Source organism: Littorina saxatilis, linkage group LG1 (assembly GCF_037325665.1).
Source record: "Littorina saxatilis isolate snail1 linkage group LG1, US_GU_Lsax_2.0, whole genome shotgun sequence".
Lineage (NCBI taxonomy): Eukaryota > Metazoa > Mollusca > Gastropoda > Littorinimorpha > Littorinidae > Littorina > Littorina saxatilis.
Genome location: NC_090245.1, coordinates 92,209,987 through 92,236,195, shown reverse-complemented (window position 1 = coordinate 92,236,195; position 26,209 = coordinate 92,209,987). Strand labels below are relative to the sequence as shown.

The following is a 26,209-nucleotide window of genomic DNA, read 5'->3' as shown; positions in this document are numbered from 1 at the left end:
CAGCATCCGGCCAGAGAATTTGCAGGTTTATCGCTGCTGCCACACAATTGTTTTTGTTCAACCCTCAAAGTGTCTGTTTCATTACTTAGATACTTGTGACACTATATTACGAGCTATTTTTGTAGTGTGGAATTTCAATGGCCAACAAGTTTCATTATAATTACATATTACTTACGCCGAATCACATAATTGCATTGACCCACTTAAGATGCTTAGGTTATGATAAAAGCTACCCCGTCTAGGTATAAGGGGAGCAACCCCAACTAAAAAAGTGACTGCACCAGCATGACTGACACCCTGGGTTACGTCCCATGTAGCTTACTACATCATCAATGGTGCTGGTCACATGATACCCCTTCAATCGACTACTATCACTCAAGGGTGACGGTTGTGTTCGCTTTTGCTCTGGCTGGTTTTGTGTCTACGGCACCCACCGGCCTCGGCCCCCGTCTTCTTCTTGCTGGCTTGCAGCTGGTGAGATCGTTCATATTTTCTTGTATGTTTTTATTGCTTCTGCGGTGAATTTCACATGTCCGTTGGACTCTGAAGTTTTCAGCAGTTGTTTGGCTTCCTCACGGTCGCCATTTGCATTAGCACGTTGTCTGGCTTCTGTTGTTTTAGCCGTGTTCGGTCTATTAACGCTGTTGTAGCTTGCTTTGTAGCTGCCGTCGGTAGCTTTTACGTATGTGCTTATCTATTTGCTTGCTTGCTTCTGAAATGTTTGTGTCTGTACGGACTTGATTATTTTCAGACTTGTGGCTTCCTCCTTGGTCGCCATTTTTAGCTAGCATGTTGTTGTTATGTTGTTTTTTCGTCCGTACTCGGACGCTTAACTCTTCGTATAGCTAGTTGTTTAGCTGCCTTTGGTAGCTCCTAACTGGTTTTAGCTGCCCTCTTTGCTGGCTTCTGAAAGGTTGGCGTCCGTTCGGACTTTGCTAGTTTCAGTTGTTTGATTATTTTTCTCTCGGTGCTTACTTGGCCGTTAATGAGAATTAGAGGGAGCTAAGGCCGAGGGTTAGGGCTTGGGCCCTGCTAAGCTCTATCCCTCAGCAGCCTCTTCTTTTGAAGAACTCCTTTGTTGTTCATGTTGGCACAATTTTAGGCAATGTTTTACGTTGTTCTGTGCCGTTTTTTCTGTTACGGACGATTGGCCGTCTGGCTCTCAGCCGTCCGTTTTGGCCTCGAAGGCTGTCGTTTTACGTCTGTTTCGGCTCCAGAGTCTAGGGCTCTGGGGTCTGCCCTTATCTTTTGCTTATTTCCAGAAATAGATTCCCTCGTTCGCGAGGTTTTGCCGCGGCGGACTTCGTCGCCAGCTCTGCCCCCCGCCTGGGGGTTAGGTGACGTTCTCTCCTTCAGACTCTGGGTCTTCTCCGGACCAGGCTGTTGTCCACCGTGATGTTTCTGGACGGTCCCGTGGGGATCTTCTTCTCCTCTTCCTGGCCGGCATTTGTTGCCTTCCGCTTGCGGTAGCGCAACAGTGCATGTCCCTCCGGGGCACAACAAGGTTGGTGTCTGCGGCAGCCGTTTACGGCAGCTGCACTTCCGGTTTCCGGAATCGGATGTTCTCCTGCTAGTGAGCAGACGGTGTTCACGTCAGGTCTGAACCTCTCCGTACTCCAGCAGTTGTACGCGACAGCTGGGCTTCCGGCTCCGGCCGGAAGCAGTGGTTCTTCCGCTCGTGCGCAGCCTGCTGTCACGTCCGGTGCGTCCCACATCTTACGTCAGCAGTCGTCCGCGACAGCTGCTTCCGGCTCAGGCCGGAAGTAAAAGGCTCACTGGCTAGTGTTCGGACTACGTTCACGTCCGGTTTGAGCCTTGCCTTACGTCAGCAGTCGTCCGCGGCAGCTGCGCTTCCGGTTCCGGCCGGAAGTGTAGGTTCACCGGTAGTGCACAGGCTGCTGTCACGTCCGGTTTGGGCCTTACCCTACGTCAGCAGTCGTCAGCGTCAGCTGGGCTTCCGGTTCCGGCCGGAAGTGTAGGTTCACTGGTTAGTGCTCAGGTTGCTGTCACTTCTGGTTCGAGCCTTTACCTACTTCAGCAGTCGTCCGCGACAGCGCCGCTTCCGGTTACGGCCGGAAGCGTAGGTTCACTGGTTAGTGTACAGACTGCTGTCGCGTCCGGTTTCGAGCCTTGCCCTACGGCAGCAGTCGTACGCGATGGCTGTGCTTCCAGTTCCGGCTGGAAGTATCGGTTCACTGGTTAGTGCACAGGCTACTGGCACGTTCAGTTCGAACCTTGCCTTACGGCGGTGGTCGTACGCGACCTCTGCGCTTCTGGCTGCGGACGGAAGTGTGAGCTCACCGGTTAGTGCACAGGCTGCTGTCACTTCTGGTTCGAGCTTGCCCTACTTCAGCAGTCGTCCGCGACAGCTTTGCGTCTGGTTCCGGCTGGAAGCGTAGGTTCACTGGTTAGTGCACAGACTACGGTCACGTTCTGTTTGAACCTTGCCTTATGTCGGCGATCGTACGCGACCTCTGCGCTTCTGGCTCCGGCCGGAAGTGGGGGCTCACTGGATAGTGGACCTGCTATGGTCCCATCTGGTTTGAGTCTGGTTTTTTCGTCAGCAGTGCCCTTTGGGCTTGCAGGCTCCCTGCCTCAGGCGGATTAGCAGCTACCACACACTTCGGTAGTGGGTTCTGCCGTTCTCCTCACTTCCTGTGCCTTTGGTCTTCGACGCCTCTCATCCTCCTCTTAGTCAGGGGTGAAGTTTGGCCGTTGACTTGCAGGAAAGGGGCTTCAGGCTCCGGCCTTCCCAGCTTCGGGACATTAGCGGCTCAGAGGAAGTTGCCTTTGCCCAAGATGTCCCGGAATTTGCTGTCGTCTTTTGCCCCTCTGCGTGCACCTTTGCCGGTCACGCCGGAACTTCTTCTTTGGGGAACGTTTCGAGTCCCCTGCTCTCTGAGCAGACTCTCTTCCCCTCTGAGGAAGTGGGCAGACAGCTTTTGGAACTTGCTTCCATCTCGGAGACACTCCTTTACGGAGTCCTTGGCGCCCTTTACACTCAGTAAAGAGCAGGACGCAGGGGATGCTTTCTCCACCTTTGCAAGGGCGAATTTAGAAGGGAGAAGGCCTTCCTCTCTGCACAATGCCCATACGGTCATGTACAGACGGGACTTGTTCCTCGCCCATTCCTAGTTTGTGAGGAATCAATGAGACACCCTTAGTTCTTCACCCTTGGTGGATGGGTCTCTCTTCGGCCTCCTGGCCTCTAAGGCCTCCTGGCCTTCAAGTCCTCCTGGTCTCTGAAGCCTCCTGGTCTCTAAGGCCTCCTGGCCCCCAAGGCCTCCTGGCCTCTAAGGCCTCCAAGGCCTCCTGGCCTCCAAGGCCTCCTGGTCTCCAAGGCCTCCTGGCCTCCCAGGCCTCTAAGGCCTCCTGGCCTCTAAGGCCTCCTGGCCTCTAAGGTCTCCTGGCTTCCAAGGCCTCCTGGTCTCCTGGTCTCCAAGGCCTCCTGGCCTCCCTGGCCTCCTGGTCTCTAAGGCCTCCTGGCCTCTAAGGTCTCCTGGCTTCCAAGGCCTCCCTGGCCTCCTGGCCTCCAAGGAGATAAAGATTTGTAGGGACCTTCAGGTCTCTTCTTTTGCTCTTCAAGCTTTGAAGCAGCAAAACGGGCTCTACCTTAGCAGACTCAGCTTTTTCAGGCTAAGTCCTCAGCTCAGGTTTATCCGGAGAGGTTCTTCCTTTCACAGACGTCTTAGTCTGTGTTTTTTTTGGGGGGGAACAACAGCCGGCATTTGGGCATCCGGGTTTTTTAGCCTCGGCTGGTGCAACAGCCATTTCATCCGTTGGTGGTGGTGGTTGTTGTTTGCTCTTTTGGACTCGGTCCTAGTGGGCTTTTCGCCGATTTTGACTCTGTCTTTCTCTAGCGATCGGACTTGTTCTGGTGTTTCGTCCTAACTTAAGAGTTACTTGAGTTGGCCTCGGAAGTTACATTCAGATTTTACTGAGTTTGCATTGGTTTTAGCAATGCATGGTGAGGGGTCATTCTTGTGGCCTATCACTTTTCTCAGCTTTTTTGGCTAACCCTCCCCTTTCGGAGAGGTCTAGTTATTTTCCTGGTTTCTTGGTGCGGGCTTTCAGCCCAGCATCTTTGATGGCAGGTCTACGGGCGTTACGGCTCTCAGCCTTAGCCCGTGTATTAGTCTCCTGCCTGGCATGGGCGACTACGGTCTCCGTGTCTCTAGAATTTGTGTCTTCCTCTTCTCCCTCATCCTGCCATGAGGAGAGTCGGGCCGACTTCCGGTGGGGTGGGTTGCCTGTTACGGTCACCCTTCTACCACTTGCAACTATTACGGACTCTTGCCTGTTGTGTTCCGTGTCTGATTCTCGGTTCTGAGGTATCAGACGTGTTTGGTTTTTCAGCCAGACTCAGGAATTTTCTGGGCTCGGTCGGCCGCGAAATTTACTTCGGGCCCTTCTTCTTGAGAACTCTCGTTCAGGGAGTCTTAAGGCTGGTTAGCTTCACGGTTTTCTGTTTTTCCTTTCCAGCCTCGTTTCTGTTTTGGGTTTTTGATTTTCTTTCATTTACCTACAAGCAGACTGCTTTGTGATCACTCTGACTTTAGTCATTTCGGTTAGAGTCACCGGTCACATCAGGCTTTGGCCACCGCGTTCTCCGCTCTGCTGGCGGCTTACACTTTTCGTAGGCCGCTTCTTCCTCTGTTTACCTCCCTCTATGCTTCTGCATGGACTGGTAGTGGACTTCTGGTGACCGTCTCTTCTGAGATTTTTCTTTGAGTTTGACTCTGGTTTTTTGTACTCAGACATCTCTCTCTCTTTCTAGGCAACAGGTCACTCCTCTCTGGAGCTGACCGTTATCTCTCCGGCCTTTCGGGCCTCTCTCCATGCCAAGGCTTTAAACTTTGGCATGATTGTCTTACGGTCCTGGGGAAGGTTGGTGCTTTTCATTTATGATCGGTCAACCTTACACTTAGTCGTTTCCAGGGTTTTTGGCATTTCCTTCCAATAGTAAGGAGGGGGGGGGGGGCAGCTTGTCTGTCCATCTACTCGGCTCGGGTTATTCAAGACTTGAGCCCCTTTCTGGGCTGTTTTTTATGGTTCAGGAGATGGGAAGAAGTGCTGTGCACAGCTTACGGGCTCTCTGATGCTGTCTTTCGCATTTTTTGCCTGAGCGGCATTGCGACTGTCATTTAGGTTGGTTCTCGGTCCTCGTTCTGTCTTTTGGCAGTGGGCCAGTTCCTGGCAAGGGTTTTAGAGTGAGCTAGATGTTTTCTTTCTCACCGGCTCTTTTCCTGATTTTTGGCAGTGGGCCAGTTTTTTGGCGAGGGATTCTCTTTCCCTCCGCCTTGGCGTAGCTATCGGCTATCTTTCCCCTAGGCTCAGCCCGAGCTCTTTTCCAGGGCCTGGGCCTCCTCCTCCGCCGTTTTACGGTCTGGGAGGTTGGATGATGTCCTGCACACAGCTTACTGGTGCTCGGCTTTTGTCTTTATCAGTTTCATAGGGAGACATTGCTGCCTTCTGGCAGTATGGATCTATCTGTAACGATGGATCTAGGTCCCTTCCTGCTTTGGTGGCAGCGGGACAATGCCTCTCCAGAATTTAAGAGTGAGTTTGAACTTCTTTGATCTTACCCACCGCCTGGTTGGAGTTATCTGCAATTATGTGATTCGGCGTAAGTAATATGTAATTATAATCGAAAATTTTTATCTAAATTTTGATTTGATTAATATACTTACCCGAATCACATAAGTAATTCCCTCCCGCCTGCCCCGCTCGATATTTTTAGTATGCTATTAGTCGATTGAAGGGGTATCACGTGACCAGCACCATTGATGACGTAGTAGGCTACATGGGACGTAACCCAGGGTGTCAGTCATGCTGGTGCAGTCACTTTTTTAGTTGGGGTTGCTCCCCTTATACCTAGACGGGGTAGCTTTTATCATAACCTAAGCATCTTAAGTGGGTCAATGCAATTATGTGATTCGGGTAAGTATATTAATCAAATCAAAATTTAGATAAAAATTTTCGATTAGTCATGTACTTGTAACACAGTGTGACATGAACTGTTCTTGTAGTGTAGTGTTAACTGTTTCATTGTCTATGATTACAGGGTTGTGAGAAGGCACTCAATGAGCTACAGGCAATCTTTCCTAACATGAAAGTCATCAGCCTCAGTGGCAACTTCTGTACCGACAAGAAATCTGCTGCCATCAACTTGTCAGTAGTAGAAGGGGAGGGGGGAGGGGGGGGAGGGGGGAGGGGGGGGGAGGGGAGGAGGGGGGGAGGGGAGAGGGGGAGGAGGGGGGGAGGGGAGAGGGGGGGGGAGGGGGGGATAAAGGCTTTGAATGATTTGCAAACGAGTGATTCTTGTTTTGAAGTCCTTTCCATCTTCTTGGAACTTAGATTAACAGTGGTATTGCTGTTCTTTGCCCTTTGCATATCAATAAATGTGAAAGAAATAGAACAGAACAAAGACATATGTGTAATTTGTTGGATGTTCATTCTAATCTATATTTGGTTTATAGAAAATGTGAAAATAAACCTGATACACATAAACAAAACTACAAATGTCAATGTATCAATGTCTGCATCAGAACTGCCAACTGTTTCGCTCTCAGCAAAGTAATGCTATGTTTTGAGACAAATTGCAACACTAAGCTTAAAATTGCTACGCTCAAAACAATCACAAGCATGCAACAGTTCCCTCTTTCTTGTGAGTCCTGGTACTCATTTCTGCTTCTCACTGCTTGTAGTGGTCAGAATATAGGCCAGACAAAAATGTCCACTCTGAAAAGTGGCACTGCAGACACTCTCAAATGTGCATTATTATGTTCCTGCTTTCTAAATAAACTTTAAAAAAAATGTATATTCGTGCGCGAGATAGCATACATTCTGAAAAAAATGCAAGTAAATTTTAGACAACGCTAGACTTATACACCATTTGCTACACAATTCTTCCACACACAAAATCGAAATTGTTACATTTGAGGCTTCACAGGGGATGGCAGGTCTGCTCCATGAGGAAATATGTTTGGAGCACGAGACTGAGATATATTGAATGCTCCAAACAAATTTCCTAATGAAGGCATGGGTATATAGACATTTTTAGTCTAGAGTCATGTGCATTCAGTCATATTTACACAGTACATCAGTATTCTTGTTTAAGGAAACTGCCTTTGTTTCACACACGAAGCTGACATTTTAAAAAAAAAATTTTTATGACAGGGTGGAAGGACGGGGGAAATCAGTTGTGTGCTGTGCAACGATCCCCGGCAGAATTGTGCAGTCAGTGCTGAAGACAACGTCTGCTGCTCTTGTGGAGCTCAACTTCAAGAAGAACTTTCTGGGCTCTGCCATGGCCGGCGTGCTGGGAGGCTTCAACGCTCACGCTGCAAACATGGTCACTGCCATCTACATCGCTACTGGACAGGTAGGCAGGGGGTTGTGCTTGTTTAGGACCAGTCATTGTTCCTGATGTTATGTTCATTCAAGTGAAAAATGTCAATGGTTCAACATTTTTTGGTACACCTACATGTCAGTGCTTTTGTCATTACAGTGGAGTCCGGGTACAACGAATCTCAAGGGAGATACATTTTAGTTCGTTATATCAGTAATTTGCTGTAGAGTTTTCAACCCTAAATGGCCTTAAGACAAGTTTTTCCACTCACCTTCAAATGATCGTCCCATCGATCTTTCCTTGGAGAGTACAATCTCTGCATGTTTTCAACAGCTTCATAATATAATCCATAGAGGCATAGTTCAAATGTTCACTTTACTGTCACAATTTTAGAAGTAAAATTTAAAAAGTCGTGTAAAAGCATGTACATGTACATTCTGATCAATCTCCGATTTCATGGTGTCCACCAGTTCTGGTGCATGTACTACCCTGGCCAAGTTTCCTCTCAAGACATCAAAGAGACCGCCCCATAGGTTAAACTCCCCATAGGTTAAACTCCCTCACTGACCCGGGTGCAGGAAGTGTTTCCTCTCTCATATGAAAGGGGAACCACCTCTCATAGCTAAAACTGGGTCAATGACCCCTGAGAAGAAGGTCAGTGTCTATAAACAAGGCCACCCAGCTATCACAATGGACCAGCCTTTGACCTAGCCTCACACCCAGAGTGCACCTCTTACTGTTTGTTCAGAGTTCGCTCATCACGCGATGTGCACTTGTGTTTGTGTATTTTTGTCTTTGGAGACAATTATTGACATCAGTTTGTTGTAGCCTTGTGACTTTTAGAGACAAAACCGAAAACGGCTCTGGGGCGATGAAAACGAGTTTGTTATAAGAGGGGTTCGTTATGCAAATGAGTTCAAATGGTTCGTTGTAGCCGGAAAGTAACAAGTAAGAAATAGAAGGCTGTCTGCCGGGAAATCATTGGCAGTTCGTTTCCCGCAGTGGGGCACTGCGGTTATGAAATTAAAGGCCCCTCCTGTTTTTGGAACCGCAGGAGCTTTCTAGTTTGCTGTTAGGTAGATTTTTGGTTCCTCTTTCCTGTCATGGTCTCTTTTTCTTCATGAATTCTTTTCTTTTTTCTGCCTTCTTGCTCATTCACCTGTATTTTTTCCAAAAATCTCTTCTCTTGCCGCTCCCGCAGTGGGGCACTGCGGTTATGAAATTAAAGGCCCCTCCTGTTTTTGGAACCGCAGGAGCTTTCTAGTTTGCTGTTAGGTAGATTTTTGGTTCCTCTTTCCTGTCATGCTCTCTTTTTCTTCATGAATTCTTTTCTTTTTTCTGCCTTCTTGCTCATTCACCTGTATTTTTTCCAAAAATCTCTTCTCTTGCCGCTTGTCTCGCGATTCATGTATAGTTTAATCTGTTAGTGTTCTGATGTAAGTCCAGCAGTAGATAGGTTAAGCCTATTTTAACATACTGGAAACTGGTAATCTTCCAGTAGGTATTAATTTAGTTTTACTAAAGCCTGCTGGGACACAAGTAATGGGTTAGTGCATTTGTAAACAGGAATCGCTTGACAAGTGGCCCCCTTCATCCCCCCCTTCCTCGTCCTGATATGGCTCTGCGTAGTCGGCTGGACGTTAAGCAACAAATAAACAAAATTGGCAGTTCGTTAAAAGCGGGATTTCGTTATACCCAGGTTCGTTATAGCTGGACTCCACTGTACTCCTGTTCCTGCATTGTTTGCCTTCACAGCATTTGAGCTTTAGAACATAAGTATCGTTTTGCTTAAATGTCAGTGTTGATCACAATTTACAATATCTGATTATATAAAACAGTCCAAAAATGTCTTAACTCTCTTAATACTCTTGAGATGATTAAATGGCGCAGCTTTTTCATAGTCTGTTTGCCAAATGCCTTACATAGACCCTCTTCCATAATAACCGTACGCTTTGGGTGCATCTGAGCCATTCAGCTGATGAAACCTGAGAAGGTTCCTTTGCATTTCATGATGCAGGTTATATTTATAAAACAAAAGACAACACAACAAGAACCAGCGTTTCATTTTTGTTTGTTTTTATGTTTACCAATATTTTGTCAGCTGTTGATAGCTGACTTCTTCAGGGTAATTAATTTTTTATTGTATGGTGTTGAACAGGATCCAGCCCAGACGATCACCAGCTCTAACTGCATCACCTTCATGTGGCCGACAGGACCCCTGGGAGAAGACGTCTTTATCTCCTGTACCATGCCGTCACTGGAGCTGGGCACTGTGGGTGGGGGAACTGTGCTGCCGCCGCAGTCTGCCTGTCTGGAGGTAAGGAGAACACAGGGATAACATGTGCTTTTCTTTACAACAGAAGAGTAGAACTACCCTCCAGATTCTTTGCTGAGTATAGGTTCTACTGTGCTTTCCTCGTGTTAGGAGAAAAAAAAGTTTGTTCAGAGGTTTTGTGCGGAGTTATACTGTTAAAGAAGAAGAAGAAAGGAGAGGCTTTGGGAAGAGGTGCAGCAGGGGAAGATAGCATTGGCTGTAAAACAAATTCCATGAACATGAGTCACAGTCTTTCTTTTTTTCTTCAGATGCTTGGGGTGAAGGGGTCCAACGTAGATTGCCCCAGTGAAAATGCCAAACAGTTGGCGTCTATTGTCTGCGCCACCGTCCTTGCAGGGGAGCTGAGTCTTATGTCAGCGCTTGCTGCAGGTCATCTGGTCAAAAGTCACCTCAAACACAACAGGTACAGTGTGTGTGTGTGTGTGTGAGGGGGGGTGTGTGTTTAATTACCTGTTCCATGGGATTGTTGAGAATTGGTAGTAGTGTCCATATGTTGTTCATCAGACATGGGACTGGTCCGATTTTTATCGGAATTCCGATATTTTCCTTAGCTCACAGACCATTCTTGAGATCGATGCAAATTCGTTGAGAAAAAAAGGGGGGGGGGGGGGGAGTTGGTATGAACCGTTCAGCTGAAGCTGTCTGCGTCTGAAGTCAGTGCATTCGCACCCCAGCACTCGCGTGAACCCATAGGTGGTGGTATGAACCGTTCAGCTGAAGCTGTCTGCGACTGAAGTCAGTGCATTCGCACCCCAGCACTCGCGTGAACCCATAGCAGTATCATGGGTCGCGTTTGATTGGCTGTTGATCTCCGACGATTATTGCCGAGGCTTAATTATTCACCGATGGTTGTTTTGATTGGCTCCCGATCTCCAAACACCGTAGCATCATGGCGTCTGGATTCCATATTGTTTTGTCGGCTGTGGAAGCTCTTACGATCGACGACCAAAGTGGGAAAAACAAGTGGAAAGCCAACTGGCTGTCAGAAGAAGTGACTGTCACTATCAACAAGAAAGAAAGGCGCCAGCTCATTGGCGACAGTATCGCCAAAATATCCATTCCCGGTCAGGCCGTGTGCACGTGGTGCGACAACGGCCACTGCGTGGTGAAATACGGACTTGGTGGAAAAAAGGTGTTGGTTCGTCACATTGAAAGCAAGAAGCACAGAGGGCTCTTGGAAGCACGTCTCTCTCTCTCTCTCTCTCTCTCTCTCTCTCTTTCCCTCCATCCTGTCTGCGCTGAGCCGATGACCCGCAGTTGCTGGTAGGCCTGAATAAGGAAAATTAACACCTCAACTCAAGGCAAAACAACCGATTTATAGATTAGAACCTTTTTTTTGGGGGGGGGGGGTGGGGTGGGGTGGGGGGGGGAGAGGAGGTGCACTCTGTTCAGACATTGTAGCAGCTTTGATGAGTTATCTTGATTGCTTTTTGGCTCACGTAAGTGTAGCCTATGCGATCGTAACTTTGTCTGTCTGTGCGTGTGTATGTCTGTGGTAGAAACTTTAACATTTGAAGACGTCACATTATGGCGTAAGAGGGTTAGACGTCACGCGAAGGAATTACTGAAAGTCTCGGTCATTGTCATTTTGAGCGAGCCGAGACTAGTTGGCAGTCGTGTCCCTGTAAGTTACAGGCTACATGCAGACAGACAGATCTAGATCTATAGTGTCTCGCTTTCTTGCACAGTGTCACCTATGCTTACTGTGTGTGTGTGTGTGTGACGGAGTGATTGAGTTTGTGTTACTGTTTGTCGATTTCTTACGTGAGCCTTGAAGGCTTCGCCTCTTGTTTTCTACATTGTCATTATCATGTGATTACAGGCACCTGTGGATGTGAAGCAAAATGTTTTGTTTAAAATGCTAAAACATATTATTCTTGTGGTTTTTATAGCTTTTTAAAAAGGCATGATCTATTTTTTTGCTATCAGGAGAGGCCCCAAAATGGCCTTTATAATTCTAAAATTCATTTTCCGTCAGGGGGGACCCCGGCTTAGTTTCCTACATTTTGAACGTTTGCTGGTCTCATGCCTGGTTCATTTAGAAATATTACCGATTTTGTAATCTCAGGATGGAGTATTTTCTGAAGAAATAAAATTGTCGGGTTCAGAGTTAACGGTCTGGTACCCACAGTTTCTGACAGACTTAAAAGCAGGGGTGGGATTTCTTCCGTCCTAGACGGATTTCCGTCCCAGGAAGAATTTGGGCATTTAAACTTTTTTTATTTTTATTTAACATTAATTTTAAAAAAAATTTATTTTTTATTTTTTTTATATCTTTTTTTTGTTAATCCCCGGCTGGTGTTTACACTGGGTTTGTGTGACCATGTGGTTGTGCCAGGTCAGCCACCTTTCAACCATGTCCCAGACCATCTCAATAAGGTTTTAGTGACATGTAGGGGGCAGCAATGTCATGTCATTTTGGGGAATGTGGCCTCTTAGTTGCTATCTATTTAAAAACTCAGTTCACCCACATCTTTATATACCCGTTAAATTACATATTCTTACTCCGAATCACATAAAAGCATTGACGCAGTCTAACATGCTAAGGTCTGAAAAGGCTACCCGTCTTAAACAATTTTAAAGGGAAGCAACCCAACACAAAAAGTGTAAATACAGGTATGGTAATGACCATCTACCCAGGGAATTACCTCCCGTCCGGGTTATGTGACGTCACTTCCCCTGTAAACACCACGTGTAACATCATACGACTATTCAGCCTACACAGAGAAGGTCGTCGAAATTTGGCTCCGTGAGTGGCTGCTTGCTGGTGTTCTTTGGGCACCCACCGGCCACCTAACCCGTCTTACTGGCTTGCCATTACGTTTTTGGTGAGCTCTTTCCATTTTGGTCATTGTGTTGCTGTAGTTGCTGACTTTTTGTCCGTTTTTTGGACTTGTAAATTTTTTCAGTAACTTATTGTTGGTCGCCATTTTTGTTGGTCAGCTTGGGTGACGGCGGCAACTTGGCACGGCCGATGTTTTGGTTTAGGTAAACCTTATATTACCTCTTTTTTTGCCTTCTGCTTTGTTAGTTGGTAAGCGCTTCCTTTTTGGTCATTAGTTTGACAGGAAGTTCGTTTAGTTGCTGGTTTTTTCGTCCTTTCTGGACTTGTTTATTTCCAGTAATTTTTTGTTGATCGCCATTTCTATTTGTCAGCTTGACTGACAGTGATAAACCTGGCGATACTTATGTCATTGATTTACCAGACCATTGGTATTTGTTGTTGTTTCGTACTAAGCATGTATTACCGCTTTGTCCGTTACTTCTTCTGCCCCAAATTTACTTTGGGGGGCAGTTGAGCATGTCTGTGACTTTCCTTTCTTCTTTCCCTCTTTTTGGCATCGGAGCACGGCGCTCTGGTGTCTATACTGCTTTGCTCTTTATTTCCAGAGTTTCACAGTTTGGGAGAGAAGAATTACAGCGTCCCACGCCGTTTTCCAGCGTTGTACTTCCGCCGGCAGTGGGTGACGCTCGATCTTTGGCGTCTTTGTGTTTGCCGTCGGCGACGGTTTCCCGCGACGCGGGCCTTCCGCTTCGTCTTCTGCCTCCTTGGGGGGCATGGACGGTAAGTCGAACTGCTCCACTGGCTCTCGTGAAGCCACCGGACGCTCTCTTTTGAGCAACAGTTCTTGGTCGCGGGTTCACTACCCGCAAACTTCCTGCTAGTCAGGATATGCTGCTCATTCACGGTCGGATCGCATGGCGTGCAAGTCTGTCTGAGCAAGGGTGGTTTACGGTTTCGGAAGTCGCGTTTCCGGGTTTACCCGGAAGCGAAGGTCCTCCAGGCTGTGCACCCACAGTGGGCACAGGTGGGGTTGACCGTGGACTGACCTTCGGGCGTTCTGGCCTCCGGCCTCAGTCAACGCAACAGGCGTTTCCGCGTTATGTGGCTTCGTCCATTGCCTAATCTTCTGCTCTTTCTAAGCCTGATCGCATTGCGTGCACGGCCGTGACTGAGCAAGGGCGGCTTCCGTTTTCTGGAGTCGCGCTTCCGGGAAGGTCCTCCATCCCGTGCACCCACAGAGGTCACGGCTGGGGTTGACCGTGGACTGGCCTTCGGGTGTTCTGGCCTCCGGCCTCAGTCAATGTAACTGGTGTTCCCACTTTATGCGGCTTCGTCCGTTGCCTTTCCGGCTCCGCCCGGATTTGCTGTTCCTCCTCCTGCTGCTCCTCCTCCTGCTGCTCCTCCTCCTGCTGCTCCTACACGGATGTCAGTGAGTGATGAACAGCGTATGTCCTACGGACATCCGGACAGTTGTCCTTCCGGTTTTCCGGAAGCATAGGTCCTCCTTTGTGAGTACACGGTGTGTGCTTTACTGGAGTTGACCGCGGACTAGCCTACGGGCGTTAGGGCTCCCGTCCTCAGTCCACGCAACTTTTGCTTCTGTATTGTGCGGTTTTGTCTGTTGCGTTTCTGGCTCTGTCCGTATTCACGGTTCCTCTTCCTAACACTTCCTCAAGATGTCAGTGAGTGAGGAACGGTGGCTGGCCTACGGGCATTCAGACTTTCAGCCTCGGCCGGGACAGTCTTCACTTCACCTGTTGGGTGTTGCGTCGTCGGTCTATTCAGTTCTGGTGGCTTCGGATGTTACCTTCTCTTATTCTTACCCTCTTTTGGGAGGGGTTGAGAAGGGACGGTTTCCGGGTGGACGGGGTTTCCGGTTTTCTGGTCATCCCGTTCATTAGCTTTCCACTGGCAACTGTGACTTAGGTCCGTGTCCGTGCACTTGGCTATGCTGTTATACGGTCTTTAGCCAACGATCAGACATGTTCTTGACTTCCGTCGAAGCTCTTGGATTCTCTCGGAGCTGCGACTGGGGTCACTACCTGTTAATTTCCGGAGGGTACATCGGCTTTGGTGGCTTCCGTTTTTCGGTTGCTCAATCGGCGATGTCGGACTTCCGGTTCCGCGAAGGAGGAATGTTTTCCTACTTCCGGTTTGAGAGTCACCTTTGATGTGGGTACCACCTTTCGCAGGTTTTGGGCTAGTCCATCTCCTCCCGGAAGTGGTATCCTCGGTGTTCCGGTTCTGCTGCTCGTTCTTCACGGTTCAGTTCCGGAACATGCTCAGCATTGGCTGGCTTTGGCTACAAAGGCCTTGACATTTGTTTCTTCTTGGCATAAGAGGTTCATTTGGCTGAAGCCTGGGCGGAATTTGCCGGTGTCTTTGCTCTTCCGCGTACACCTTTTTTGGTAACGCAGGAACTTTGGAGGAAGTTGAACGTCAGTTTTCAGAACTTGCCTCTTTTTTGGAGATGATCTTCTGAGCGCTCTCATAACTCATAACTCATAACATTTTATTGATCCAACAAAGGAAATTAAATTGGTCATCAGCACATATAGGTCATTAATTAATAATTATAAAAGAATAAGAGAAGAAAATTCATAAAACCCATGAAGTAATATATGTACAACTACAATACCCTTTTTTCTTGCACACATGACACACCGACACACCAACACACATGCATACATACCTACATACATGCCTACATACATACATACATACGTACATACATACATACATACTTACATACATACATACATGTACATTCCATGTTAAAGTGTAGTTAAGAACATCACAGTAATTATATCATTGTTTGGATTAACAAATAAGTTTTTATGTAAATGATGATAACAACAATCCATAATTAATGCTATTGCACTACCAAAGAAGAGACCAACCAAACACATAAAACCAATAACAGTAATCATCATCAGTTATCACAGGTATCACAGTAGATTAGCCATCATTATCACAGCACTCGTTATGATCAAAGGTCAAACAGTCATCAAATCATATTAAATCTATCACTAAGAGGTACATTTAAAAGGCATCACTGATAGTCTGTGGCCAGGACAATGGCTCTGTTGCTGTTAAAATATCTCACAGCTGCAGGAAGAAAAGAACGCCGAAAACGCTCCGTTCGACACCTAGGCATGAGAAACCGAGCGTTCCGTGTGATGCGGAGATCCATCAGTGCGTCGTGGAGGGGATGCCCTAGGTTGAACAGAATAGCTCTGGACTTACTGGCAAGCCTTCTTTCGACAAGGACTTCAAGGGTGTCAAGGCTCTGGCCTACAGTAGAACTCGCTTTCTTTATCAGCCTGTTCAGCCTGCCAGTGTCCCTTGCAGTGGCATTCCCTCCCCAACACACTGATGCAAACACCATCACACTGCACACCATACTCTGATAAAACATGTACAGCATCTTGTTACACACATGAAATGATCTCAGCTTGCGCAGGAAAAACAATCTTGACTGCGTCTTCTTAAAAACAGCATCAACATGATTAAACCAGCTTAGCTTGTCATCTAGAACTACACCTAAATACTTGTACTCGCTGACTATCTCAATCGCATCACCTTTGATGACTACAGGATGGACAGTGTCTTTCTTTTTGCGAAAATCAAAAATCATTTCCTTCGTCTTGCTTGCGTTTAATACTAAAAAGTTGGAATCACACCAAGACACAAAATCATCAATACGTTCTCTATACAAGCTCTCATCACCATCAAGAATACTACCAACCACGGCAGAGTCGTCAGAAAATTTCTGAAGATGACATGACTCTCCTTGTACTTTAAAATCAGATGTATACAGGGTGAACAAAAAAGGTGACAAAACTGTTCCTTGTGGTGCTCCGGTGAAAGTGTTAATCATGTCAGATGTAAAAGTACCATTCCATCGTACAAACTGTGGTAATAAGAGGTTCTTGCTTAGAGTCACTGAATCCTTTTCACACTTAGTGTGTATCTGGACGCTGATGACATCTCCATTCTTTTTATCATCCCTTTGAGGGTGAATAATGAGCAAACAAGGCTGTCCTTCCTTCACTATGCTTTTGCAGCCAGGTGTTGGAGGGACTTGTTTCTCTCGCGTTCTCAGTTCCCTGAACAGACTAGGAGAGACACTTGTGCTTTGCCCGGGGTGGAGGGATCTCCTTTTGATCTTTGGTGTTTTTACCAGAAGAAAGGAGGTCCAGTTGAATAGAGATCAGCAGGTCTCCGATTTCTCTCTACAAGGGTTGAAGCAGAGCTAGCCTCCTTAGGGGAAGCATGCTCAGGCCTCTGGCCAAGCTAGGCTGGTGGTCAATAGGCAGTCTCTGTCTTATTCTCGAGTTTCGAGAAATTGATCACTTTTGAGCAGGGAGAAGGGCAGCTCTAGCAGCAAGCCTCTCTCTCCAAGCTTTAGCCCGATCTTTTACAGTGATCTAGGTCCATCAGCTCGAGCACCCTCTGGGGTCTCTTCTGGTCCGATCTGGCGCTGTCCTTCGGTTATAGTCCTCTGGCAGCGTTATAGCGGTTTCAGCCACGGGCTGATGCTTCTGTGGCTCTTCCTGTGTAACTGAAGAAGTTGTTCTTTCACAGACGTTTCTTTGGTACGTCGGGGTTTTTGGAACAACAGCTGACCTTAGGGCTTCCGGGGTTTTTAGCCTCGGCTGGTGCAACAGCCATTCCACCGTTCAGCGGTGATGGGTGTTGCTTTCCCTGTGCTTGTGGCTTCGGACTTTGACTTTTCTTTCCTTTTGCTCATCTTATGCAGCAGATGAGATAGGACGATTTCCGTTTGAGTGGGGTTTCTGCCTTCAGTTACCCCATTTTTCGCCACAAGCTTCTGGACCAGGGTCCTTGTTTGTCTTTCGCCGAGTCTGACTCTGTCTTTCTCTAGCGATCAGACGTGTTCTGGTGTTTCGTCCAAACTTAAGGTGCACTTGAGTTGTCCTCGGAAGTAACATTCAGATTTTCCTGAGGGTGCATTGCCTTTGGCAATCGATGTTTGAGGAGTCATTCTTTGTGGCTTTTCTCCTCTCTCAGGTTTTTGGCTACTCCTCTCTTTTTGGCAAAAGGGTTAGCTAACGTTTTCTTTGCTGCGGACTTATAGCCCAGCATCTTATTGACAGCCGAAACTTCCGTTTCTTTTACCTCAGTATTGCGGGTACTTTGGTACAATGGCTGTCGTACAGGCATCATGGCTCTTAGCCTTAGCCTGTTCTATAGTCTCCTACCTTGTGTGGTCTACTATGGATTTTCGGTTCCTGTTACTTTGGATTTTACTCTTCCACTTCTCCCTCATCCTAGCATGAGGTGAATCAGGACGACTTCCGTTGGGTTGGGTTTCCTTTACAGTCACCCTTATACCGCGGGCAACTATGACTACAGCGTTTGCCGGTTGATCGCCGCGTCTGACTCTCAGTCTTTCAGAGGTAAACAGACGCGGTCTAGCTTTTCGACCGAACTCAGGAATTTCTCCAGATTTGGCCGTGAAGTTTTCTTCTGTTTTTTTCCCTGAGAACTCTTGTCTCGGGGGTCTTATGGCTGGTCTGCTTCACGGTTTTCCGTTTATGCTTACCAGTCTTGTTTTCTGTTTTGGGTTTTTGATTTTTCTTCATTTACCTTCAAGCAGACTGATCTGTGAACATTCTGGCTTTTAGTCTTTTTTGTTTATGGTCACCGGTCACATCAGTCTTTGACCACGGTGATTTCCGCCTTTCTGGTGGCTTACGCACTTTTGTAAGTTTCTGCTTCCTCATATTACCTCTCTCTCTGCTTTCGCATGGACTGGTAGAGGATTACGGGCGACAGTCTCTTTTTTGGGATTTTCCCGTCGAGGTGGGCTCTGGTACTTTGTACTCAGGTCTCTCTCTCTCTTCGTTGGATAATTGGTCACTCTTCTCTGGAGCTGACTTTTATCCCACAGTCCTTTCGGGCTTTACTCCATCCCAAGGTTGCTTACTTTGGCACGATCGTCTTACGGTCTCCGCGAGGTTTGTCCTTCACCGCACTGAGCGGACGATCTTACGCATGGATCGTTTTCAATGCATGGGCATTTCCTTCCATTCGAAAGGGGGGGGGGGGAAGGGCAGCTTGTCTTTCCCTCTACTCGGCTAGGGTTTATCCAAGGCTGGTGTCTCTTTCTGGGTCGTTTGGTCCAGGAGATTGGAAGAAGTGCTGGGCACAGATTTCTGGCTTTCTGATGTCGTCTTTCGCAACTTTTGCCTGAGAGACATCGTGACTGATGGTTCTCAGGTCCTTTCCTGCCTTTTTGGCAGTGGGCCAGTTCCTGGCAAGGGTTTAGAGTGAGTTAGATTTTCTTTCTCACTGGGCCCTTTTCCTGACCTTTTGGCAGCAGGCCAGTTTTTTGGCAAGGTTTTAAGAGTGAGTTGGATGTTTCTTTCCCACCACCTTGTTGAAGCTATCTGCTTTTATGTGATTCGGAGTAAGAATATGTAATTTAATCGAAAATTTTTAAGTAAATTTTCATTTGATTAATATACTTACCCGAATCACATAGTGTATTCCCTCCCGCCAACCCCGCATATGATTTTTTGACTCACATGCGAAGCAAAAGTGAGTCTATGTACTCACCCGAGTCGTCCGTCCGTCCGTCCGGACGTCCGGAAAACTTTAACGTTGGATATTTCTTGGACACTATTCAGTCTATCAGTGCCAAATTTGGCAAGATGGTGTATGATGACAAGGCCCCAAAAAACATACATAGCATCTTGACCTTGCTTCAAGGTCAAGGTCGCAGGGGCCATAAATGTTGCCTAAAAAACGGCTATTTTTCACATTTTTCCCATTTTCTCTGAAGTTTTTGAGATTGAATACCTCACCTACATATGATATATAGGGCAAAGTAAGCCCCATCTTTTGATACCAGTTTGGTTTACCTTGCTTCAAGGTCAAGGTCACAGGAGCTCTTCAAAGTTGGATTGTATACATATTTTGAAGTGACCTTGACCCTGAACTATGGAAGATAACCGTTTCAAACTTAAAAATTATGTGGGGCACATGTTATGCTTTCATCATGAGACACATTTGGTCACATATGATCAAGGTCAAGGTCACTTTGACCCTTATGAAATGTGACCAAAATAAGGTAGTGAACCACTAAAAGTGACCATATCTCATGGTAGAAAGAGCCAATAAGCACCATTGTACTTCCTATGTCTTGAATTAACAGCTTTGTGTTGCATGACCTTGGATGACCTTGACCTTGGGTCAAGGTCACATGTATTTTGGTAGGAAAAATGTGTAAAGCAGTTCTTAGTGTATGATGTCATTGCTAGGTTTAGTTACCCTAAAGGTCGAGGTCAAGCATGTGAGTCGTATGGGCTTTGCCCTTCTTGTTTCACAACAAAATAATATCCACCCTAACAAAACAATAAACATAGAGTCGCTGGACATGGATTCACGTAATTTTACGTGACATTATGCACTATTTCCATGAAGGGGTAGCGGTAGCATCGTCATCTGCCGTTACTCCTCCATCAGCTTTGGCTGGTTTTTGCTCCTTCTCAGGAGCAATCTGCGAACTTTAAGGTTTTAGAGTCTCCTTTGGTGACTTTTCAACTTGTAAAGTTTTTGCAAACGATGTTTTGCCCCACCTCTGCCTTTGCTGGCATTACTTGGGGAAGCTCCTGCTTCGGCTTTGCCGTGGTTTGCGTCATTTTCAGCTGATTTGAGCCTTCTAAGGAAAATCTTCGAACTTTAAGTTCTTAGATCCTCCCTCGGTGGCATTTGAACTTGTGGAAGTTTCTCAAACGAGTCTCCTTTGTCACCACTTCCTTTTTATCCAGCGCTCAGCTGAGCACCTGCTGCGGCATTGCTTTAGCTTGCGTCACCCGCTCAAGTAGCGCATCACTCGCTGAGCGCTATTCGTAGGCCTCGGTTAACTCCAAGCCTAAGAACTTAGTTGATTTTTTTGTTCTATCTACGGAACCGCCCCCGGATACCCCGGAATTGACGAACATTCATCTGGATGTTTATAGCAAGGAGAAACTGTCTGTTTGCAAGAACAAGGATCTCCTGGCTGCGGTAGATTGGGGCCGCACTTCTTTACGATTATCGCCTTTGAACAAGGCTTTCATTTGTTCTCTCTCTTGTGCGGTTACGTCCTCACTGGATATCTTTGTGTTCCGTCACACGGCTGTTCATTTTCCCCTAAACTCTCCCCTTTAGTTCAACACACTGCCTGCTTCACCCCTCCCTGCCCTGACCCAGTTTCTGGCATTCCAGATTGGCCTGCACTATCTGGCCCCCGTGGGAAAACGAGAGCCCTCTTTATCTTTACTGGAGGCTGGCAGCGAGATGCCACTAATTAACAGTTTATCAATCACCGGCCCCCGTAGCGCAGTGGTTAGCGCATCGGGCTGCGGGCCGGGAGGTCGTGGGTTCGAATCCCATCAGGGTCATGTGGGTTTTTCGGGCTACGGTCGGCTCCTACCCAGAGTGGAAGTGCTATGGTTCCTATGGGAAGGCTGGAATCACACAGCCGAGTGTCATTCACTTAACGAATGCGACTTTGAGGGTGCTCAGGTTCTGTTTACCTGACCAACACCGCAGGTGCGGCAGTTCTCGGGCCTGGTTGACACCAGGATATATTATTACAGTAAGCGTAGAGTGCTGCCCTGTCACGTAGTCTCAAACCAAAATTGGAAATCCATAGCATCATCATTATAATCATCCTCATCTCATTAATCATCCAAAATTATAAAATGTCCTTGCTCTTGTGGCCCTTCATGCCCGGAGCTCTCATGGTGACCTTGGTCTCATTGTTCCTGTTCCATCCTTCCCTGAATAGTACTTCTGCTGTCAGTCTTCAACGTGTGACGTTCTGGGGGGTCGACGGAGGGACGTGGTGGCGGTCTGCTCTCTGGAGGGGACGCTCACTTAGTCTGGCTCCGCGACTTAGCAGTCAATGTCGTTAGTAGGGGGCATAGTAGGTAGTGGGCTGAGTCCGTTAGCTCGGGACAGACCCACTACTGAACACCGTCGAAGTGACTCAGCAGAAGTGCAGTGTCAACTTCCGAGGGTAGCCTACCGCAGCGACCCGACATCCCTCCCTGGAGCGTCTGTAAAATCGACAGGTCTGGCAGCGGAACGAAATTCAGATGTGGATGGAGCAGCGAATGCAGGGACGGGGCGGCGTGAGAGAATACCGGAACAAGGAACAGGTGTAAGGACCAAGAAAAAGACAAAAAAAAAGAAAAACAGTTTATCAATCAATCAATCAATCAATCAATATGAGGCTTATATCACGCATATTCCGTAGGTACAGTTCTAGGCGCTCTGCAATGATGCCGTGTGAGATGGAATTTTATACGGCCAGTAAATTGCAGCCATTTCGGTGCATATTTACCTTTCACGGCCTATTATTCCAAGTCACACGGGTATAGGTAGACAATTATTAACTGTGCCTGAGCAATTTTGCCAGGAAAGACCCTTTTGTCAATCGTGGGATCTTTAACGTGCACACCCAATGTAGTGTACACGGGGGGTGTTCGGACACCGAAGAGAGTCTGCACACAAAGTTGACTCTGTGAAATAAATTTCCCCCGAACCTGGGAACTCACGCTGTCAGCGGCCAACTGAATACAAATCCAGCGCACTACCAACTGAGCTATATCCCCGCCCCCTCTGGCTCTGGTTTGCGTACCACACTTCTCTCTGAGTTGAAACTTTATAAGTTTGAATGAGAAACGTGTGTTATATCTGCAACACTTGATTTTGTCGGGTTCCGTCCCGTAAGTGTGTCTAAAAAGATTGCTGACTGTAGCGTGTTTATACACCTTGTGGTTCACTAATGCACTATTTCATTATTGTATACGTGTGATTTTCGATGGTTTGGACAGGCAGTTACTCGTGTCAGGTAAGACGGAACCCCTTTTCACCCAAACCTAGTGTAGTGCATGTATGTGTTTGTCATATATACCCAACTAGAGGAATACCCGGCTTCGCCGGTTTTCATCCACCAGTTTGTGCCCGGGGTCCACCTGAATATGCCCACCAAATTGGATGCAGAATATTTACGATATCACAAACAGAACTCTACACTCCACAGGTGTTGCCTTGCGAGCTATAAAGAGCTATAAATATCTCACAACTTCTAAGGCGAACAACTCTGCAGAGTCTGCTGTGAAGGGCGGCGGTAGTCTCCCTGTCACACCCGCCCCCGTTTGAATGAACCGAACCATGGACCCGCCAAGCTTAGGTCCCTCCCAGATTCGTGGAATGGGAACAGCACGAAAATGATTCAGTGACCATAATGCCATTCCTGATCATATCATGTCGAGTCCGATCCCTGTCTACGCCGAATGTAATCGAGTGCCGAAACACACCAATCACCTTTGGAGGCGAAGTCCACTCACACAGGATTGAGACATTTAGAGCTTATCTCTAAGCCCTTTTAAAACTGTTATGGCTTCTCAAAGGAAGGCCAGAACATACAGACACACCAATTTAGCCGCCAGACCACATCACAAACAGAACTGTGCAATCCACAGGTGTTGCCCACACACACACACACACACACACACACACACACACACACACACACACACACACACACACACACACAGACAGAGGCACACCGACACACATACACATACAGACACAGACACACGCACGCACACACACACACACACACGCACGCACACACACACACACACACACACACACACACACACGCACGCACACACACACACACACACACACACACACACACACACACACACACACACACACACACACACACACACACACACACACACACACACACACACACACACACACACACACACACACACACACACACACACACACACACACACACACACACACACACACACACACACACACACACACACACACACACACACACACACACACACACACACACACACACACACACACACACACACACACACACACACACACACACACACACACACACACACACACACACACACACACACACACACACACACACACACACACACACACACACACACACACACCAAACACACACACACACACACACACAGAGAAGCCGTGTATATATATATAGATATATAAATATATAGAGATAGATGTCAGTGTAATTTTCGCGTGGCTATAAATTGATTCGACCTTTGCACTTTTACAGTGAGGACAATTTAGGGGTGCAAGGACAGCGTTCTGGACAGTGTAGTGACCTTCTAAAAATAGTAACTGAATGGGAATATCCGCGCGCCACACGAAGGAAGGGAGGTAAACGCTGACTACACTGGAGAGATAAGGATGAGTGACTGGTAGTGGATCCCGAAAAAAAAAAAATCGGTTTGCGCTGCGCGCTGAGAGCACGCGTTGAAATATCTCATCGACCAGATTGTGTCCCGGGTGAACATGAATATGGCCACCAAATTTGAAACAGATCCATCGAGAACCTTGGCCGCGCATCACGCACAGTAACAGACAGACAGAGAGACAGACAGACAGACAGACACAAGTCGTATATATATATATAGATGTGGAAGACAGAAAAAGTGACTGTGTTTTTACAGTCTATTGTAAAACACATGAAAACCTCTCGCACGCACAAACATTTGAAACATGGTCGGCTTTTCAGTTATTTTCAACTTCACGCATGGCACGCTTGTCTGAATGTATGTATGTTGTGTTTGGTGTCTTTGGAAAGGTTATTCTTTTTTGGTTGTAGTGATAAATGTACGTTGCTTCAAAATGAGACAATTGTAGACGAAGCCGAGCATGTCTCTTTTATTCTTTTGGCGGCGAGCTATCGCCCTCGCCGGGGTTTGTTTACGTTGCAGCGCCGAGCGCTGGCAGTGGTATTGCGCGGGGCGAGGCTGCTTTTCGTTGCTCGCGCGCTGTAGCGTTGGCAGCAGGGACCTTATCAGGGGAAGTACAGGGAGCAGCCGTGACCGAGGGTCATGACCTATTTAGCTGCCAACTTAATCGTAAGCTAGGAACAGCCGTGGTCAGGACGCAGATACAAAGGATGTAGCTTTGATGTTCGTCTGGGAGTAGGTCTCTACCTAAAGTATTGTTCTTTTGGCGAGACTTTAATCTCTTCTTTGCTTGAAGGTTCTCTTTTCGAGTCCGCTTCTATGCACGCGGACTCTTCTCTAACAAAGAGAAGCTCACAGCAAAAGGAAAGCGCACGGCAGGCCTCAGCTTTGTCTTGTTATCAAAAGAAAAGCCCTAGGCTAGCCCGTCTTGGCTTTAGCTTTTATCTCCATGCTCTCCTTCGCGGCAGGGCTCTGTGCCAAATACCCACTCCTCTTTCCCCTCGGGGCAAGTTAGCAGTGGGGGTCGGTGGGCAGACAAAAGCATGTTTTCTCTTACACTCTCGGCAGTTATGTCAACTGGAGTTTTAGTGCTCGGCATCACCCTTCTTTCCGCTTTTGTGTTTTAACACAGCGGCTGGTGGGGATTAGGACTCCCACTTTATTGGGGCCTTCCTTTTGGGTCGCTTACATAGATTGTATGGATGTTACTTCCTCTTTTTGATACACAAAAGAGATCGGAAGTGGCTACATTTTATTTATTTCAGAGCTTCAGGGTTCTGATTTCGATTCTAAGTCAAACGAATCTAGGGCCGTTTTGATCTCTTTGTGGAGACTGTACAAGCGGCCCCTTCTAGAAGCCCTTTACTCCAGGTAGAAACTGGAATTGTAGGGCTGGAACACATTAGATGTCTAAGGCAGCACAGCTTTGATATGGCCCTTTGTGGTCGGCTGGGTGTTAAGCAATTAAACAAAGGGCTAGAACATGTGTTGATTCAATCAGACAACAACACAGTGGTGCTTTTCTCAACAAGCAAGGGGGCCTCTCACTCCCTATCGCTTCCTCATCGAGCATGAGAGGTTTCTGATGTGGTGTTACCACCATGAGATCTTATTAGCAGCGAAGTACCTTCATGGGAGGCTTAATGGTTTGGCGGACTCTCTAAGTCTGTTGATTAAGAATGTCCACTCAGAATGGACTCTATCTCACCACGCGCTTCTACGCCTTCGGGTGAATTGGAGAAGCAGCTGATAGAAGTTTTTGCCTCTTGGTACTATCGCCTTTTGCTTATGTTCGTCTCCCCGTTTACGGATCCCAAAGCATGGAAGATCAATACTCTCGATTTTACTTTGAGCGGCCTGCCGGTCGCACAGTATGGGCCCGTTCAATCTCGGTTGTCAGACCTCGTAAGGCTGGCAAGAGGGCTCTGTTTTTCTCACACACGAGCCACATGGGTGTCGACTGTACGGGAATCATTGAGACGTTCAGGGGCTTCTGCCTCAACTCTGGATTTGGTCCAGAGATCTCGTAGGGGTTCAGCGTCTTCGTTTTACTTGTCACATTGACTGGCTTGGAACAATGGCGTATTATTTAACGGAAAGAACTCGACCTCTTCTCTCCGTTCAATGCAGGTGGCGATCCACCTATTCTGGCTTTCCGAATTTTCTCCCACGTCTTTGTTCTAAGACGTTACGCGATGTCAGTTGCACTGAAACAGCTAGGTCGCAATATTTCACTTGGGGGCTTTTTAGCCAGCTTGTTTAAGGGAGCCTCCCTTCAGCTGGCTGAAAACAAATCTCCAATCCCTTACTAGGATTTGCTCCTAGTTTTGGAGCTTTTGAGATTGGATTCTTTGATCCTTTTCAAAAACTAGCCTTGCTAATCTAACACGGAAAGCGGTCATGCTTACTCTAGTAGCTTCTGAGAGAAGTGGGAGTAAGTGCATTTTCTG

General features: G+C 47.2%; 1 protein-coding gene across 1 annotated transcript in view; it reads left to right on the top strand.

Annotated features, from left to right (window-relative positions):
* Nucleotides 1-26,209, top strand: part of LOC138953776 (3-hydroxy-3-methylglutaryl-coenzyme A reductase-like) — a 146,836-nt gene that overhangs the window by 36,789 nt on the left and 83,838 nt on the right. Inside the window, exons 17-20 of the mRNA XM_070325718.1 lie at nucleotides 6,065-6,171; nucleotides 7,180-7,384; nucleotides 9,510-9,668; nucleotides 9,935-10,089. Coding sequence (XP_070181819.1) covers nucleotides 6,065-6,171; nucleotides 7,180-7,384; nucleotides 9,510-9,668; nucleotides 9,935-10,089 — 626 coding nt within the window. The remainder of the gene's footprint in view (nucleotides 1-6,064; nucleotides 6,172-7,179; nucleotides 7,385-9,509; nucleotides 9,669-9,934; nucleotides 10,090-26,209) is intronic.